Raw genomic sequence first — 18,845 nt, 5'->3', positions numbered from 1 at the left:
AGATTAGCAATGGGTAGGACACTTTCATATGCTATCTAAATGGGTACACTCTTTATTATTTTTTTTGTTGTTTCTTCTTCTCCTCAAAGCCCCCCAGCACACAGTTGTATATTCTACCTGTAGGTCCTTCTGGTTGTGCTATGTGGGATGCCGCCTCAGCATGGCCTGACAAGTGGTGCCATGTCCACGCCCAGGAACCAAACCAACAAAACCCCAGGCCGCTGAAGCAGAGCATGTGAACTTAACCACTCAGCCATGGGGCCAGCCCCAGTACACTCTTTCTGAAAATAAATTTAACTGTATGTGTAAGTTAAGATATCTATACACTTTGACCTAGGGATTTCACTTTTAGGAATCTAGTATAATTAAAGAATCAGAAATGCAGACCAAGATTTACATTCAACCATTTGATCCCTACATTATCTTTATGAGTGAAAAATTAGAAATAACTTAAGGGCCTGGCCTGGTGGTGTAGTGGTTAAGTTCACATGCTCTGCTTTGGTGGCCTGGGGTTTGCAGGTTCGGATCCCAGGCGTGGACCTAGCACCACTCATCAAGCCACACTGTGGTGGCATCTCACATAAAATAGAGGAAAATTGGTAGAGATGTTAGCTCAGTGATAATCTTCCTTAAGGAAAAAAGAGGAAGGTTGGCAACAGATGTTAGCTTAGGGCTAATCTTCACACAAAAAACAAAAACAAAAAAACTTATTCACCAAATTATTCTATTAAATAATTTATAGAATATCTATAAGTCTATTGTATATCTATTAAAACAACATTTTTGAAGCATTTAGTGCCCTTGGAAAATACTCATGCTATACTGTTAAGAGGGTAAAGATTCCGATTAAGCACTATATATCTAAAATGATAATGTTATTGCTTGGGGGTCAAAGGTACAAACTTAGTGAAATTATTGAAGGGTACAAACTTCCAGTTATAAAATAATTAAGTCATGGGGATGTAATGTACACCATACTGACTATACTTAATAATACTGTATTGCATATTTGAAAGTTACTAAGAGAGTAGATCTTAAAAGTTCTCGTCACAAGAAAAAAAATCTTTTTGTAACTGCGTATGGTGATGGATGTTAACTACACTAATTGTGGTGATCATTTCGCAACGTAGACAAATTTTGAATCCTGTTGTACACCTGAAACTAATATAATGTTATATGTCAATTATACTTCAATTGCAAAAAAGAAAAAAAGCAGGCATTTGGCAAGAAAATTAAGCAAAACACTTGTATAATAAATTAAAGGAAAAAAAAAACGAGAGGAAAAAGAAAGGCGTAGGTCTGGGAGCTGCCTGGAGGTGTGGGCAGCCAGCAGGGCCTCCCAGGTTGTTTATCTTAACCTCCTTGAGAACAAGAAATACATGTTAGGATGGGTTATTTTCTTTTAGATTTAAAGAAAGCACCCCTAATTTGCTGAATTTTTAAAAAGTTCTATAATTTTGGGAGGGAGGATTCCCTCCATTACTATAACAAATCCATGCTTTCTAGTAAAGCAAAGGAAACACCCAGAATGTTAACAGAACTTATCTCCAGGGAGTAGAAGTATAGGAGATTCTTCTTTTTTTCTGCTTTTCTGTATTTTGTAGATTTTCAGTAAAGAGAAAGTATTATTCTTGTAACAAAAAGCTTTATTTTAACAAATCTGTATCAGTCTCCATTTGCAGATTTATAAAATAACACAAAAGTTAATTAATGTATGAGGCTCCTTTGACTATGTTAAATCGAAAGAAATTATTGCTCATTTGTGTGGTTATGGGTCACTTTTTAATTTTCTGAGTTTTTAAAAAAATTTTTTATTGAGTTAATGATAGGTTACAATCTTGTGAAATTTCAGCTGTACATTAATGTTTGTCAGTCATGTTGTAGGTGCACCACTTCACCCTTTGTGCCCACCTCCCACCCCACCGTTCCCCTGGGAGCCACTAAACTGTTCTCTTAGTCCACATTTTTAAATTCCTCATATGAGTGGAGTCATACGCAGATTATCCTTCTCTAGCTGGCTTATTTCACTTAACATAATTCCCTCAAGGTCCATCCATGTTATTGCAAATGGAATGATTTTGTTCTGTTTTGCAGCTGAGTAGTATTCCATTGTATATATATATATACCACATCTTCTTTATCCAATCATCTGTTCATGGGCACTTAGGTTGCTTCCACGTCTTGGCTATTGTAAATAATGCTGCAATGAACATTGGGGTACATAGGACTCTACGGATTGCTGACTTCAAGCTCTTTGGATAGATACCCAGTAGTGGAATGGCTGGATCGTATGGTAGTTCTATTTTTAATTTTTTGAGGAATCTCCAAACTGTTTTCCATAGTGGCTGCACCAGTTTGCATTCCCACCGGCAGTGTATGAAGGTTCCTTTTTCTCCACAACGTCTCCAACATTTGTTACTATTAGTTTTAGATATATTTGTCATTCTAATTGGTGTAAGGTGATATCTTAGTGTAGTTTTGATTTGCATTTCCCTGATGATCAGCGATGATGAGCATCTTTTCATGTGCCTATTGGCCATCCGTATATCTTCTTTGGAGAAATGTCTCTTCATGTCTCCAGCCCATTTTTTGATTGGGTTGTTTGATTTTTTTGTTGTTGAATTGTGAGAGTTCTTTATATATTATGGATATTAAGCCTTTGTCAGATATATGACTTGCAAATATTTTTTCCCAGTTAGTGGGTTGTTTTTTTGTTTCAATCCTGTTTTCATTTGCCTTGAAGAAGCTCTTTAGTCTGATGAAGTCCCATTTGTTTATTCTTTCTATTGTTTCCCTTCTCTCAGAAGACATGGTGTCCAAAAAGATCCTTTTAATACTGATGTCAAAGAGTGTACGGCGTACGTTTTCTTCTAGAAGCCTTATGGTTTCAGGTCTCACCTTTAGGTCTTTGATCCATTTTGAGTTTATTTTGGTGAATGGTGAAAAAGAATGGTCAATTTTCATTCTTTTACGTATGGCTTTCCAGTTTTCCCAGCACCATTTGTTGAAAAGACTTTCCTTTCTCCATCGTATGCCCTCAGCTCCTTTGTCGAAGATAAGCTGTCCATAGATGTGTGGTTTTATTTCTGGGCTTTCAATTCTGTTCCATTGATCTGTGCACCTGTTTTTGTACCAGTACCATGCTGTTTTGATTACTGTAGCTTTGTAGTATGTTTTGAACTCAGGGATTGTGATGCCTCCAGCTTTGTTCTTCTTTCTCAGGATTGCTTCAGCAGTTTGGGGTCTTTTGTTGCCCCATATGAATTTTAGGATTCTTTGTTCTATTTCTGTAAAGAATGTCACTGGGATTCTGATTAGGATAGCATTGAATCTGTAGATTGTTTTAGGTAGAATGGACATTTTAACTATGTTTATTCTTCCCATCCATGTACATGGAATGTCTTTCCATCTCTTTATGTTGTCATCCATTTCTTTCAGAAAAGCCTTGTAGTTTTCATTGTATAGGTCTTTCACTTCCTTAGTTAAATTCACCCTGAGGTATTTTATTCTTTTTGTTGTGATTGTGAATGGTATTGTGTTCTTGAGTTCTTTTTCTGTTAGTTTGTTATTAGAGTATAGAAATGCTACTAATTTATGCAAATTGATTTTATACCCTGCAACTTTGCTGTAGTTGTTGATTACTTCTAAAAGTTTTCCAATGGATTCTTTGGGGTTTTCTATATATAAGATCATGTCGTCTGCAAACAGTGAGAGTTTCACTTCCTCCCTCCCTGTTTGGATTCCTTTTATTCCTTTTTCTTGCCTAATTGCTCTGGCCAGGATCTGCAGTACTATGTTAAATAAGAGTGGTGATAGAGGGCATCCTTGTCTTGTTCCTGTTCTCAGGGGGATGGCGTTCAGTTTTTGCCCATTGAGTATGATGTTGTCTGTGGGTTTGTCATATATGGCCTTTATTATGTTGAGGTAGTTCCCTTCTATCCCCATTTTGTTCAGAATTTTTATCATAAGTGGCTGTTGGATCTTGTCAAATGCTTTCTCTGCATCTATTAAGATGATCACGTGCTTTTTATTCCTCAATTTATTGATGTGGTGTATCATGTTGATGGATTTGCAGCTGTTGAACCATCCCTGTGTCCCTGGTATGAATCCCACTTGATCATGATGTCTGATCCTTTTGATGAATTGCTGAATTCAGGTTGCCAAAATTTTGTTGATAATTTTTGCATCTATGTTCATCAGTAGTGTTGGCCTGTAATTTTCCTTTTTTGTGCTGTCTTTGTCAGGCTTTGGTATCAGCATGATGTTGGCCTCTTAGAATGTGTTAGGAAATGTTCCATCCTCCCTAATTTTTTGGAATAGCTTGAAAACGATAGGTATTAAATCCTCTCTGAAAGTTTGGTAGAATTCCCCAGGAAAGCCATCTGGTCCTGGGGTTTTATTCTTTGGGATACTTTTGATTGCTGTTTCAATCTCTTTCCTTGTGATAGGTCTGTTCAAATTGTCTGCTTCTTCTTGACTAAGCTTTGGGAGATTGTAGGAGTCCAAGAATTTATCCATTTCCTCTAGGTCATCCATTTTGTTGGCATATAGTTTTTTGTAGTATTCTCTTATAATCTGTTGTATTTCTGCAGAGTCTGTTGTTATTTCTCCTCTTTCATTTCCGATTTTGTTTATTTGAGCTTTCTCCCTTTTTTTCTTTGTAAGCCTGGCTAGGGTTTGTCAATTTTATTTATCTTCTCAAAGAACCAGCTCTTTGTTTCATTGATCCTTTCTACTGCCTTTTTTGTTTCAATAGCATTTATTTCTGCTCTGATTTTTATTATTTCTCTCTGTTGACTTTGGGCTTTGTTTGTTCTTCTTCTTCTAATTCAGTTAGGTGTAGTTTAAGATTGCTTATTTGGGATTTTTCTTGTTTGTTAAGAAGTGCCTGTATTGTGATGAATTTCCCTCTTAATATAGCTGTTGCTGTATCCCATATGAGTTGGTATGGTTTGTTATCATTTTCATTTGTCTACAGGTATTTTTTGATTTCTTCTTTAATTTCTTCAATGATCCATTGCTTGTTCAATAGCATATTGTTTAGTCTCCACATCTTTGTCCCTTTCTCAGCTTTTTTTCTTGTAATTAATTTCTAGCTTTATAGCATTATGATTGGAGAAGGTGCTTGTTATTATTTCAATTTTTTAAAATTTGTAGAGGCTTGCCTTGTTTCCCAACATATGGTCTATCCTTGAGAATGTTCCATGCACGCTTGAGAAGAATGTGTATTCTGCTGTTTTTTGGTGAAGTGTTCTATATATGTCTATTAAGTCCAATTGTTTTAGCTTTTCGTTTAGCTCCACTGTTTCTTTGTTGATTTTCTGTCTGGATGATCTATCCATTGATGTGAGTGGGGTGTTGAGGTCCCCTACTATTATTGTGTTGTTTTTGATATCTTCCTTTAAGTTTCTTAGTAGTTCCTTTATGAACTTTGGTGCTCCTGTGTTGGGTGCATAGATATTTATAAGCATTATTTCTTCTTGATGCAGTGTTCCTTTGATCATTATGTATTGGCCCTCTATGTCTCTCTTTACCTGCCTTATCTTGAAATCTGTTTTGTCTGATATACATATTGCGACATCTGCTTTCTTTTGTTTGCTATTAGCTTGGAGTATTTTCTTCCACCCTTTCACTCTGAGCCTGTGTTTGTCCTTGGAGCTGAGGTATGTTTCCTGGAGGCAGCAAATTGTTGGATCTTGTTCTTTAACCCATCTTGCCACTCTGTGTCTTTTTATTGGAGAGTTCTATCCGTTTACACTGAGGGTGATTATTGATGTATGAGGGCTTAATGCTGTCATTCTGTCACTCATTTTCCAGTTTTCCTGTGTTTCCTTTTTTTCTCGTCCTGTGTGTTTTAGCCTACCCATTGACTACTGCAATTTCTTGTGCTGGGTTTCTTAGCTTTTTCCTTATTTATGCTTTGTGTCTCTGTTCTGCTTTTTAGTTTAGTGGCTACCCTGCAGTTTGCATTCAGAATCTTGTGCAAAACATAGTCCATTTTCTGGTGGTCTCTTACTTACTTAGCCTAGACTGTTTCAGTCCCTTTCCTCCTCCTCTCCTAGATTATTATTTTCATCTCTTATTCCAACTTGTGTTGTGAGTTTGTGGTTAGAGTGATAATATTGTCTTTGCTTTGGTGATTTCCTTCCCTTTATCCTAATGCTATAGTTGAATATTTGCTATCCTATTCTGGTTCTATCTATTTGTCTCCCCACTCTGTGTTTTGTGATCCCTTTCTCCCTTTTTTTCTTTTTCCAGGTATGAGGGCCTTCTTGAGGATTTCTTGTAGTGGAGGTCTTGTGACTACAAAGTCCCTTAGCTTTTGTTTGTCTGGAAAAGATTTAATTTCTCCCTCATATCTGAAGGATATTTTTGCTGGATAGAGTATTCTTGGCTGAAGATTCTTATCCTTTAAATTTTGAATATGTCATTCCAATCTCTCCTAGCTTGTAAATTTTCTGTAGAGAAATCCACTGGAAGTCTGATAGGGGTTCCTTTGTAGGTTATTTTCTTCTGCCTTGCTGCCCTGAGTATTCTTTCTTTGTCATTCATTTTTGCCAGATTTACTACTATATGCCTTGCAGTAGGTCTTTTTACATTGACAAATCTAGGAGATCTGCAAGCTTCCTCCACACACGTTTCTCTCTCAATCCCTAGATTTGGGAAATTCTCTGCTATTATGTCGTTGAGCACACTTTGTGCTCCATTTTCCTTTTCATGCCCTCAGGAATACCGATGATTCTTAAGTTGCATTTTCTCATTGAGTCGGCTATTTCTCTGAGATTTTCTTCAGTTTTTTAAATTTTTAGATCTCTTTCTTCCTCTGTCTGGAGCCATTCAACCTGCCTATCTTCAATTATGCTAATTTGCTCTCTATGGTGTCTACACGGGCATTCAGGGAGTCCATATTCTGTTTTATCTGATCCATTGTATTTTTCATCTCTAGTATTTCTGATTGATTCTTCTTTATAGTTTCAATCTCTTTTGTGAAGTACCTCCAGAACTCGTTGATTTGTTTCTTTATATTTCCCTTCACCTCATTGAGTTTTTTGATGATAACTATTTTGAATTCATTGTCACTTAATTTACCTATTTCCAAGTCCTCAGGGCATACTTCTGTGTTTTTATTGTTTTCCTTCTGGTCTGGAGGTTTTATAAATTGCTGGATGGTAGAGGAGCGGTTTTTGCGCATAATGCTATTATTTGGTTGCAGTTATAGCCTGTTGCCGCTAGATGGGGGTTGAGAACCACGTGTTCTAAGCCCTCCACCTTCAGCTGTGATGGCCGGGGTGCAGCGCGGGTTGGGGAGGAGGGGCACTTTCTCTCCAGCGCAGACCTGGAGTCCGTTCAGTGCTCCCTCTCTGGTCTCCTGGGGCCCTGGCTTGCTGGGGTCCCCCCACGGAAAGCTTTCCCCCATTAGAGGGTTTCCACTGCACGGGCGGTTGGAGTCCTGGATGATCCATTGGACAGGTGAACCCTCCCCCGCTCCTTCCCTCACCCGCAGCAATCCCAGTCTCTAGGGGAGGGAGTGAAGTTCTCTCTTACCTGGTTCCAGCTCCTCCAAGGGCGGCTCCAGCCTCTTTGCCCTCTGTCATTTGGCTGCTTTGGGTCTCTGACGATCTCTGTGTTACTAGGATTTTTTTGGCTGGAATGAAGTTGCTCCTTTTGGTTGTAATTTGTAGGGGAGTGAGTTCTGGGTGAGCTCACTCCACCATGTCGCTGATGTCACTCTTCTTAATTTTCTGAGTTTTTTATAATGAACATATTTTTTATAATTAGAAAAAATGCATTCTTTTAAAAGAGTAGTATGCACCTGAAACTAACATAATATTGTATGTCAACTATACTTCAATTTAACATAAATAAATAAAGGATAGTCATATTTATTGGGAGACTGTAAGCAACATATGTGCCCCTTGGATATTTCATGCACTTCATTAAAAAACGTAGCCTGAGCTAGTTTTGGCTACTCTAAGAAAGAACGTACTTATGTTAAGTATATGTAGGGTATTAAAGGTCAATAGAAAACTTGAAAATATTCTATTCAACCAGTATTTTAAAACAAATTCTATTTAGAGGCTTAAAAAAAAATTAGGGGATCACATATCTTTGAACGTAGGTGTGTTAGAATAATTGCTTGACTTTGTATCTGGGAACTGCTAGTTGCTTCTGTACACCAAGTAAAACATTAACTTTTTAGTTTTTTCAACAAGAAGCAAAGCAGACTGCCAGCAGTTTTGAGAGCTTGTGAAAACAGCTTGCAAGGAAAATGAAGCTCCCTATTTTCATAGCAGATGCATTCACAGCAAGAGCATTTCGTGGGAATCCTGCTGCTGTTTGCCTCCTAGAAAATGTAAGTATTTGGTTTGGAAGTGCAGGGCCTGAAATTCTAGATTACTCTAGAACCAAGTATTTCTTTACACAAAAAACATCAGACCCACCTGTTTGTTAACCTCTTTGTGTACTTTGTTAACTGATACCAGCAATGTTCATGTCTGCAAGTTGATTTTGACCAAATTATACGACAAGAATGCTTAAGTCCAGAGAGATGAAGATTCATGTAAAGAAGAACTAGAACCAATAAAAAAAGAACTAGAGCTCCCTTTTAGCCATCTTGTTTTCATGTAGTTAGCACCAAATGTGGAGGAGAATGAAATTAGATGAGTTTTATGTGACTGGTCATGGCTGATATTACATTTAGCATAAAAGATTCTAGCTGGATATCTTGAACTTTTCCTATTGTTCAGACAATTAGAAATTATTTTCAGGGCAAAGAAATGAGATATTTTGCAACGAATTAAGTAATTCAGTAGAAAGATAGAAGGAATTAAGCTCTAATATAGGAAGAACTTAGTTTACTGAAAGTCTCATTTTAAAAATGGCTTTTTGATTAGGATTAGTATTAACAGAATAATCAAATATTCCTTGACCTTAGGTGCTTTATGTTAGCACCTGGATTTTAGGAAACAAGACTTCCACTCAGAGCAGTTAGTGCAAGAGTTGATTATCTGAGAATCACTTCAGGAACACAGTAAGCAATTGATGATCTTAAATCAGTCTTATTAAGTTGGGCAAAGTATGTGTTGGGGCCTTTGAGTGCAGTGAATGTCAGGCTGGTCTGCACATTAAAATCCCCTGAGGTGGGGCCAGCCCTGGCTGAGTGGTTGAGTTTGCATGCTCTGCTTCGGAGGCCCAGGGTTTCGCAGGTTTGCATCCTGGGCGCGGACATGGCACCACTTGTCAGGCCATGCTGAGGTGATGTCCCACAAGGCAGAGCCAGAAGGACCTACAACTAGAATATACAACTATGTCCTGGGGGGCTTTGAGGAGAAGAAGAAGAAGAAAAAAAAGAAGATTGGCCACCGATGTTAGCTCAGGCGCCAATCTTAAAAAAAAAAAAAAAAAAAGATTTTAATAATAAAATAAAATCACCTGAGGAGCTTAAAAAATTCCTACACCCAGGCTACATCCCAGAGCAATTACAGGAATCTCTAGGGGCGGGACCCAGGCAGCACTGGCCTTCTAAGCTCCACAAGTGATTCTAGTGTGCGGTCAAGATGGAGAACAGCTGAGGCTTTACTGAGGTAGGTGAATATCGTTAATTGACCCTCGGTGCTCATATTTTCTCCCTCAAGTGCAGCAGCAAAATGGTGATCAAGAGACCTCGCCTCACCTTAAGGATGCATTCATTACGCAACCTTGCAGCTGCCATTTTCCAACTACAAAATGCAGAAAGTAATAAAGTTAATAGACTTTATCAGGTAACACGAGAGCTTGGGAGGATTAGTGAGAGAACAAGTAACAACCAGATTCTAAATCTTGAAGTTTCTTTAGAAACAATCTGGCAAACATAACTTCACGTCAAAAAATTGTGGAACTGACTAAAACTGCTGTCAAGTCTTAGTATATTTGCCCCATGTCCCCGTATAATATCCTTGAAAAGTTTTGAAAACAGTTTCAAGTGATTTATGTACTCAATTTTCACCAGGTGACAAGAATTAATTATTCCTAAACTTACTCCTTTTACCTCCAGTATACTCACTAAACACCAGACTTAAGAATATCTATCTATCTGTCTATCTCTATCTCTCCATTAAAATATATTTTGCATGTTATTTATATTTGGAAAAACTAGGAAATAAAAATTTAAGCAGAGAACTTAGCATTGTTCAAAGCAATATACTTCAGTATGAATAGAAGAAACAAAAAGAAGATGAGAAAGTCCGTGATTTGGGGACACTCTCTAAAGAGTCTCCCAGTTCAGTTCTTCCAGGCTTTGAGATCAGGCTAATTTGTGAGAGCAGGCTAATTTGATGGCCTGTCAGGGACAACTGAATAGATATCTACAGACTAGTTTGCTAGTTTTCTATTCTGTGGACATGTGAATCCTGTTCCCCTGGAGGCTAATTTAGCACTTCCCCCAATTTATAATCAATAAAAATTATAATGGAAGTATAAACTGTGGTTTCTACCCTTGGATTCTTTTACCCATGGCTGGAGACAGTGGGCGCCTGAAACAGCTAGAGAGAACACAAGTGAACTCAGGAAAATATTAAGAGACAAATAAGTGCTGAACCTCAATGCTGACCACAGTTCAGTAGGTGTTTATACCCTGTCATTAACATATTCTACAAATATTTATCAACACTACCATGAACCAGGCTCTGGGGTAGGGATGGGAGGTGCAAAGATTAGCAAGTTTGCCCACCCCGAGGTCCTCAAAGTCTAGCACAGGAAACAGACATGTAAACCTGATCATTATTCCATAGTCAAACCACAGAGTCTAAAAGACCTACAGGTGCCAGGTACAATGGGGACTCAGAGAATGGAACAATGTTGGACTTTATGGAGAAAATACTTCAGATTTTAAGTGCAGGGCTTCAAAGGAATAGTCTTGTTTGTTTTGTTTCATTTAAAATTATTTAGGGGGCTGGCCCAGTGGCGCAGTGGTTAAGTGCACATGTTCTGCTTCGAGGGCCCAGGGTCTGCTGGTTCAGATCCCGGGTGTGGACCTACACACCACTTGTCAAGCCATGCTGTGGCAGGCATCCCACATAAAAAGTAGAGGAAGATGGGCTTGGATGTTAGCTCAGGGCCAGTCTTCCTCAGCAAAAAAGAGGAGGATTGGCAGCAGATGTTAGCTCAGGGTTAATCTTTCTCAAAAAAATAAATAAATAAATAAAATTGTTTAAACTTTGACCAAGATGAGACTAACCACAGAAAAACTTGGAGGACAGACTAAAGACTAGGTAGTTGCACTTTGACCTTTTGAATACTTAATGAAAGACTGCTGGAAGGAAAGGAAAAAATTCTGGGTAACAACCTTCTAAGAGCTTCTATAATATTCTAAAGTTTTGCTTTGTCTTCTTTCTAGACAAGTCCATTTTAAAAATTTTTGCATGAGGAAATTATGACACCGTACATTAGGTACAAACAAAACAGATTAAGGGCTAAAGGAAATATGGAACAGATATTTGAAAAACATATTTAAAACCTTAAAAAATTGATAATGTCCTCAAATGCCTGACAATCAATTTGACAATAAAGATCATATAGAGACATGGAAAATGTATAGAAACAGTATAAAAAAAACAAAATTGATACATTGCAATGACAGCTGTGTAAAAACCTACAGGAACTCCTGACCAACTACTAGAATAGGTTGGAGGTCTGTGGTAGTGATAAGGGGTGGTACTTCACTTATTTTTCTATAAACCAGCTTTAATGTTTAGTGAAAATAACATATCAACAGGGGTAGAGAGCTCATATTTATCCTCCTTCATATTCTAACAAAGCCTCAAGTGTTTTTGACTTGTTGTTGCTGTTGTATGTGTGTGTGTATGTGTGTGTGTGTTTAGGGCTGGGTTTCTCAGCAGCGGCACTATTGACATTTTGGACCAGGTGGTTCTTTGTTGTGTGAGGCTGTCATGTGCTCTGTACAATGTTTGGCAGCATCCTTGGCCTATACCTACCAGATGACGGTAGTCCCCCTTTCTCTCCTGGTCATGACGATCAAAAATTGCCCCCAGTTGAGAACCATTGTTTCAGAGGATACCTTTTCTAAAAAGCAGTTTATTCTTGAGTTTTCCTGTTAAAATTATCCATAAAAAACAACTTTGTTATGTGTTCAGTGTATACATTTATCCCAATTCAACTGGCATTTACTGGCTGTCTACCATGTGCTGGATGGACACCGTGCTAGGATCAAATGTAATATTCATATATGTACAGTTTTATTCTTTTAAACACTAACAATCATTTCCAGTGACAGCAGGGAGGATTGGCTTCACAGTTTTAAAGAGGAATGCTTAGTTTTAGTTCCTAAACTGCTTTCTGTTCCAGTTTTCATGGTTAAATTTAGAGAATACCAAAAGCCCCTTTACAGCTTGGTGGGTTATGTATTTAAGGAAAGACGGGTGTATAGCAATACTGTAGTCAATCCATACTTTAACTCATGTGGGGAAGCTTGTGGTGCAGTGGCCATTTCCAGACTTGGTGCCTTCCCTTAGATAGAGGATCCCTGGCTAGAGGTGACCACATTGGGTCAGAGGCTCCTGGAGTTTCTAGGGAGTTTCAACCTCATATCTCCTTTTTATGTCCAGAAAAGGGATGAAGAGTGCAGAGAAGATTATTCTAGGGCTTTGAAGGGTTTTCCTTTGCCCAGTATTTGAAAGAAGAGCACAATGCAAAGGAAGAGGAAATGTTAATGTGGGCATTTCTACTTCCCAAGTATCCTCACTGGCTTCTGGAATGTAACCTCAGCTTTGGAAGCAATGACTTCAGGGAAGTTCATCCAGATACTGTGCTAGTTGCTTTTCATATGTTATCTCATTTCACCCTCACAACCACTGTATGAGTAGGTCTTATTATTATTATCCACATTTTTCAGATGAGAAAACAGAGGCAGAGGAAGGTTAAGTAATTTACCGAAGTGGCTGACTTCAGGATCCCACTCCAGTTCTGCCTGACAACAGGACCCATGCCTTTAACCCACCATGCTCACCACTAGATGAGATGTCCTCCTCTTTCATGTGCTCCCACAGCACTCCTTGCCTCCCAGTTGGCAGCATGCGTCACTCTTGTTGTAATTCATTCAATGCCCATCTTCCTCACTAAACTGCACATTCTATGAGATCTTGACCTGTTCTGACTTGTTCCAACACACATGGCTTAGCACATGGCAGGAACTAAATAGATATCTGTTAAGTGAAAGTGAAAATATTATAAGCAATTAAATTTTGGCAAAATCTCCTAAAAGTTCTGTTAATGAACAATTATTGATCTTTTGTTCTCGTTGGTGGGGTGTGGTGGGTGGGGTATGCAAAGTGAGTATGAACTTGGGGTTCTGTGATGGAGCTGGAGAGACGAGGCAACCAAAGGAACCATTGGGAACAACTGAAGATGACCTACTGCTTGAATGCTGCATTATGTGGACATAACATCACCAACAGGAAACCCAAATGCCTCAGAAGGAATCTTCCATTTCTTCTTGGATGATTTAGAACTTTCTATATCCAAGTGCTTTTCCTTTGCTGGAATCTATCTGTAGCAGGACTGTCGTGTTTAGGCTGTCATATTTCTAAACTGCCACAAGATGGGAGTATTTTAAAACTATACTGTCTGATTTTCTGATCATTAATTTTTTGTGGGTCATTTTGATGATGGAACCTTAGTGTCCCGATGCAGTACACTGGAACTCAGAAAAACAAACATGACTGATTTTGCTGTTGGAAATTTGACTCATGTGAGATTGCCAAAAGGAAATGGATATTAAAGCAAGAGAATAGCTATTGGTTTATAACTGTTATGTGCTGCATTTGAAAATAAGCTTGTAGTGTAAAAGGGAAAAATTATTGGAACCGAAATTGTATTTTGTCCCTCAGGCAAATAGCAGGTGCATTTTAAGTGTCCTGGGACAGAAATTACAGTTCCAGAAATTCAAATTGCAGTTGGTGCAATATAGCAAGGCAGAGAGGATTAAAGGGCTGATGGTCAGTGAAGTGTGTGTTTAGCTGATGTGCAAAAAAAGCCCATTTGCAAAGAAATCTATTTTTAGATAGATGGTGAGCTTGGCTACAATGTGAGATGCTTTAATACTTTTAGAGAGTCTTGTCGTAAGTGTCAAGGGAAGCAACAGACAAAGGAAGGAAGGAGAAGGATAGGGAGTTTGGATAGCTCAGACAGAGGAAGGACTGGCGGGCGCTGTGGGTTCCTGCAGCCAAGGAGGCAAATCCAGGAAGACCAGCACAGGCTTTTCTTTATCACCCCCTCAATCAGCATTGAGGCCTGTGATTGCAGACTCCGCACTAGAGAATTAAATGGCTCCCAGTTTCTCTCCGGTCTCGTATGCACGGGCATGTGGGCCAGTTTCCACAGAGAACATTCAACAGGCCATGGGAAGTGCTTGAGTTCAATTATTAACAACCTTGCTTTGTTGGCTGGGAGGCTGCCCTCCAACTCCTCCACTCAGGTGGGGCTTCTCACTGCCCAGGCCAACGGGGTGACAGGTGCTCATTCCCCTTCATTCCTACCATCTTAATTTTCCTTACCTTGGCTCACAGAAAACGAGTGTCAAAGATCTAACAGAAGAACAGTGTGAAGTCAAGTGACTTGCCCGAGAAGCTTCCCCAAGACAAAGCTCTTTGCCCACATTTTCCTGTTCAACTCACCAAAATCTGCCCTTTTCCAAGGCCACCTCAAGGGCTCATCTTGAAAGGCCTAGGCTATTTATTGTTAAAATCTGTGTATCTCAATGACGTACTCTCTAGTGTTGCTCACTGTTGCTTTCCGTGTCCGTCTTGACTCCCCACCAAGACGCTAAGCCCCTTTAACACAGGGCCATTTCTTATACACCAGAGCTTCTCAAACTTCAATGTGCAGAGGGATTGCCTGGTTAAAACAGAGATTCTGATTCAGAAGATCTGGGATGGGGCCTGAGACTCTGTATTTCTAACAAATTCTCTTGGTAGTGGTGCTGATGCTACTGGCCTAGGACAGCACTCAGTAATTGCTTGATTGCCGCTTTCCCTCAGAAACGTTGTAGGAGTCCATTTTATCTGATATCCTTGGTATTCCCGTCTCCAGCGTGTTAAAGGGACAATAACAGTTTGTCTTTGTTATGGGAAGGCAGCGTAGTATGGCAGGTTAAAGCGTGGGCTTTGAGCCACTCAAAATAAAAAGGTAACATTTATCAAGTACTTACTATGTGTTGGGCACTGAGATGAGCACTTTATGTGCATTATTGGATTTACTCTTCTGAAAGAAAAGCATCAAGCAAAAAACGAAACCATTGAGTTATGTTTAGGTTTTCAGAAAATAAGTATCAATTTCTTAAGTGCTTTCTCTTTCTATAGGACTACAGAGCTTCTATAGATTTTGAATACAGTGCGCCTTTAAGAAAAGCTTAGTAAGTCTCCTGCTAGGATTTTTATATCAGCTAATAGTTTAAAAATCATGGCTGATTTTTTACAATAACCACTGTTTTATGCCATATTATAAAAGTGTATTAAAAATGTTTCAAAAGAATTTGAATCAACAAAGACAAAGGGTGTTTAACTTACACAACTCAGGTAAGTGAACTATGAATTTATTAGTAGAAAGTTACAATTCTTATTTCTGGGTTTCAGGAGCTCAAGAATAGTAAGTTTGGCCAAAGCAAAAACGCATCTGTCTTCAGACTTCTTTAAAATTCAAAATCTAACTAGTGAGCATTTTGTTGAATAAAAAATTGATTTTCATTCTCAAAAGGAAAACTCATATTTCTGACCCATTTTTTTTCTTGAGTTAAGAGGAATGTGTGTATGTGCATATCTATGTACGTATGTGTCTTCACAATGACTCTTTGATTTAAGTACTATTATCCTGATTTTAAAGGTTGTGGAAACTGAGGCTCCATGAGATTAAATGACTTGCCCACTTTTGCATTGCTGCTAGGGGCTGACCCAGGATACAAACCCAAGTCTGTTTGTTTCCAAAGCCCACATTATTTTTTTAAAACATTTAATTTTTATTTATTTTTGTGAAGAAGATTGGCCCTGAGCTAACATCTGTTGCCAATCTTCCTCTTTTTGCTTGAGGAAGATTGTCGCTGAGCTAACATCTGTGCCAATCTTCCTCTATTTTATGTGGGATGCCACCACAGCATGGCTTGATGAGTGGTGCTAGGTCTGCACCTGGGATCAAAACTTCGAACCCTGGGCTGCCGAAGTTGAGCACACAAACTTAACCATTACACCATCAGGGGGGCCCTAAAACATTTTATTTTGAAAAATTAAAAACCTACAGGGAAGTTTCAGGAATGGTACAGGGAATATCCATGTACTTTCCTGTAGATTCACTGGTTGTTACTGTTTGCAAAGCCCACATTCTTAATCGCTCTACCACTTATTAGGCATATCGTGATCTTAGGATATTACACAACCTCTCTGTGTTTAATTTCTTCATCTGTAAGTGGATAAAAATATATTGAGGGTTTTTTAAATGAACATTAAGTGCACAATGTATTTATTCTTTCAGGAAATGTTTATTGAACTCCTACCATCCTGGGATGAATACAAGGCATTGTTCTAAGCCAGGACAAAGCAAGAGAGCACAGTTTGTGCCCTCATAGAGCTCAGAGTCAGAGGTGGGGGGGACAGACAGGAAAGGGACACATTAGGTAATTTCAGGTGGTCTAAGCACTAGGGAGGAGACAGCACTTTTGAACAGAACAGTCAGGAAGGCTTCCTGGAGGAAGTGACCTCTTGCTTGAGGCCTGACTCATGATAGGGAATGAACCATGCATAGACGGGGGCAGAGTGGTCACTACCCAGAGTGGTCACTACCCAAAGGTCTCTTTATCTAACAAGAAAGGGAGATTGTGGAGTTTAAACTTATAGAGATTGTTTTTAGAAGAGAGCATACGCTCTCTCATTATACTAGGTAGTGATCTGACAAAGGAAAGTCCAGGCCAGTAGGCTTTTCAGTCTGTTCTGTCTTTGTACATCTCTTCACAGGGTGCTGCAAACATGGATTTCCAAAAACAATCCTTATAAAAGTGCCTTCAGTTCCTTGGCAATTATTTCCTTTTACGCATGTAACTCTTAATGTAACTAAAATGTGTGATTAACTAACGGCAGCTGCTGTCTGAGGAAGTCTGATTTGCATTTCTGGGGTCTCAATAACCTTTTGTTTCTAATTTAGAAATTGGATGAAGACATGCATCAAAAAATTGCAACGGAAATGAACCTGTCTGAAACTGCTTTTATCCGAAAACTGCACCCAACTGACAACTTTACACAAAGTAAATATGCATTGTTTTAGCCGTTCTTGAATGGTAGCAGAAGCTGCTTTTCCAGAGAGGAAATGATATTTAAGGGAAATGCCCATTTCCTATTTGCGCGCAGATAAGAGAGAGATGGGGAGGTTCGGATTTGGTTTTCGGTTCGTCTGGGGGGTAGGTGTTGGTGAATTTGAACGTTCCGGCTCTCGATGTAGCGCCAAGGAGCCCTAGGATGCTTGTCTAGACGTCACTCCTTTCACAACGTGTTTCAGCCACTAGTCATGCGAGTGAAATATTCAGAAAAGAATAAGAAAAGTTTTTGCAGCCCCCTTGTCTGGGAATGATCTGGTTTCTGTTTGGTTTTTCCTCCTCTGAAGGTTCCCGCTTCGGATTAAGGTGGTTTACGCCGGCATGTGAGGTCCCTCTCTGTGGCCATGCTACCCTGGCTTCTGCAGCTGTGCTGTTTCACAAAATAAGTAATGTGATTTTCTTTTATGAACCTATCACTTAGCAAACATTGTTTTTTAATTCTCACACACTCTTTTGACTAGTATAAAGACATTGCAGATTTCATTTCACGCAATTCATTACGCAGAAACAAAAACAGCAACCTTCAATAACACTTTGGTCTTTCCGAGTTTGTGCCAAGCACGTTGGAAAGCCACGTTGTTGTTCCCTAGAATGATATTGTATTTAAATAGAAGCTCTCTAGTCTCTGTGACCAGCACAGGAGGGGAGCTCGCAAGGCACAATAGGCGTCTCACATGATGTGATTTTGGGGAACCAAAAGGCACACTTTGCCCCAAAATATGTCCCCATCCACAGTGAAATTTATTTCACAACTAGAGCTTTTTGACTCTGAATTTTAAAGATTCATGAGCCCTGACTATATTTACCTTGTGAAGAGAGGAGGCAGCACCTTACTCCTCCCGGTTTCCATCTTAGCTGCATTTAGTTTAATAAAGATCAGGCCTTTGTGGGAGTGAGGCAGAGGAGATGCCTGGAAATGCCCTAAAGTGGAGATGGAAGCAGCCATGAACAAGTGTAGGCAACAAACAGGAAATTAAACAAGGGAATGAACAGGATGATATGACAGAGGGTAGCTGTAGGGAGTGGGGAATTGGAAAAGGAAGTTTTTTGGGGAATTACTTAGATGGGGATAGTAAGGGAAGGTGTTATAGGGCAAGATCCTCCAGCAAGCAGACTCTGAGACACATTTGCATGCTGGAAGGACTGGGACAGTATTCTTGGGATCAATATTGGTAGAGGAGTAAAGAAAGCAGGATTGAACAGACAGAGAAATTGAACTGCAAAGTGGTAGCAACAAGGAAAGACCCTGGGCAAATCCACAGGGAGGTCTGAGGCTGCGAAGGTCCTTCAAGCAGTGTAGTTCCAAATAGAGGCAAAGGTTCAGGCCTTTGTGTGCTCCAAGGCCCATAAAAGCGGCCTGACTTTGGGTAAAGTAGCTCTGCTCAGCCAAGAGCAATTCCCAGAGCAGGACTCAGCTGAGAGCTGTCAATCACCAAGACTCCTGGCAGCTGGGTCAGGGCCGGGTGCAAGGTGAGACAATGAAGGCCTCAAGTTA

At 39.3% G+C, this 18,845-nt stretch overlaps 2 protein-coding genes across 3 annotated transcripts in view; both read left to right on the top strand.

Moving 5' to 3' along the window:
* RUFY2 (RUN and FYVE domain containing 2) overlaps positions 1 to 8,334 on the top strand; it is an 85,264-nt gene extending 76,930 nt beyond the window's left edge. Inside the window, exon 18 of the mRNA XM_070563983.1 lies at positions 8,201 to 8,334. Coding sequence (XP_070420084.1) covers positions 8,201 to 8,251 — 51 coding nt within the window. The 3' untranslated portion in view covers positions 8,252 to 8,334. The remainder of the gene's footprint in view (positions 1 to 8,200) is intronic.
* PBLD (phenazine biosynthesis like protein domain containing) overlaps positions 1 to 18,845 on the top strand; it is a 49,398-nt gene that overhangs the window by 22,034 nt on the left and 8,519 nt on the right. Inside the window, exons 1-3 of one of the 2 annotated variants that reach the window (XM_008537181.2) lie at positions 8,213 to 8,353; positions 17,182 to 17,281; positions 17,638 to 17,736. In XM_008537181.2, the coding sequence (XP_008535403.1) occupies positions 8,270 to 8,353; positions 17,182 to 17,281; positions 17,638 to 17,736 (283 nt within the window). In that variant the 5' untranslated portion in view covers positions 8,213 to 8,269. Of the gene's footprint in view, positions 1 to 8,212; positions 8,354 to 17,181; positions 17,282 to 17,637; positions 17,737 to 18,845 lie in introns of those variants that run through there. The other variant, XM_070564216.1, reaches the window with a different exon arrangement.

The sequence above is a fragment of the Equus przewalskii genome, chromosome 1, assembly GCF_037783145.1.
Source record: "Equus przewalskii isolate Varuska chromosome 1, EquPr2, whole genome shotgun sequence".
NCBI classification, from domain to species: domain Eukaryota; kingdom Metazoa; phylum Chordata; class Mammalia; order Perissodactyla; family Equidae; genus Equus; species Equus przewalskii.
The sequence above is the reverse complement of the archived record's forward strand: the minus strand, read 5'-3'. Positions and strand labels throughout refer to the sequence as shown.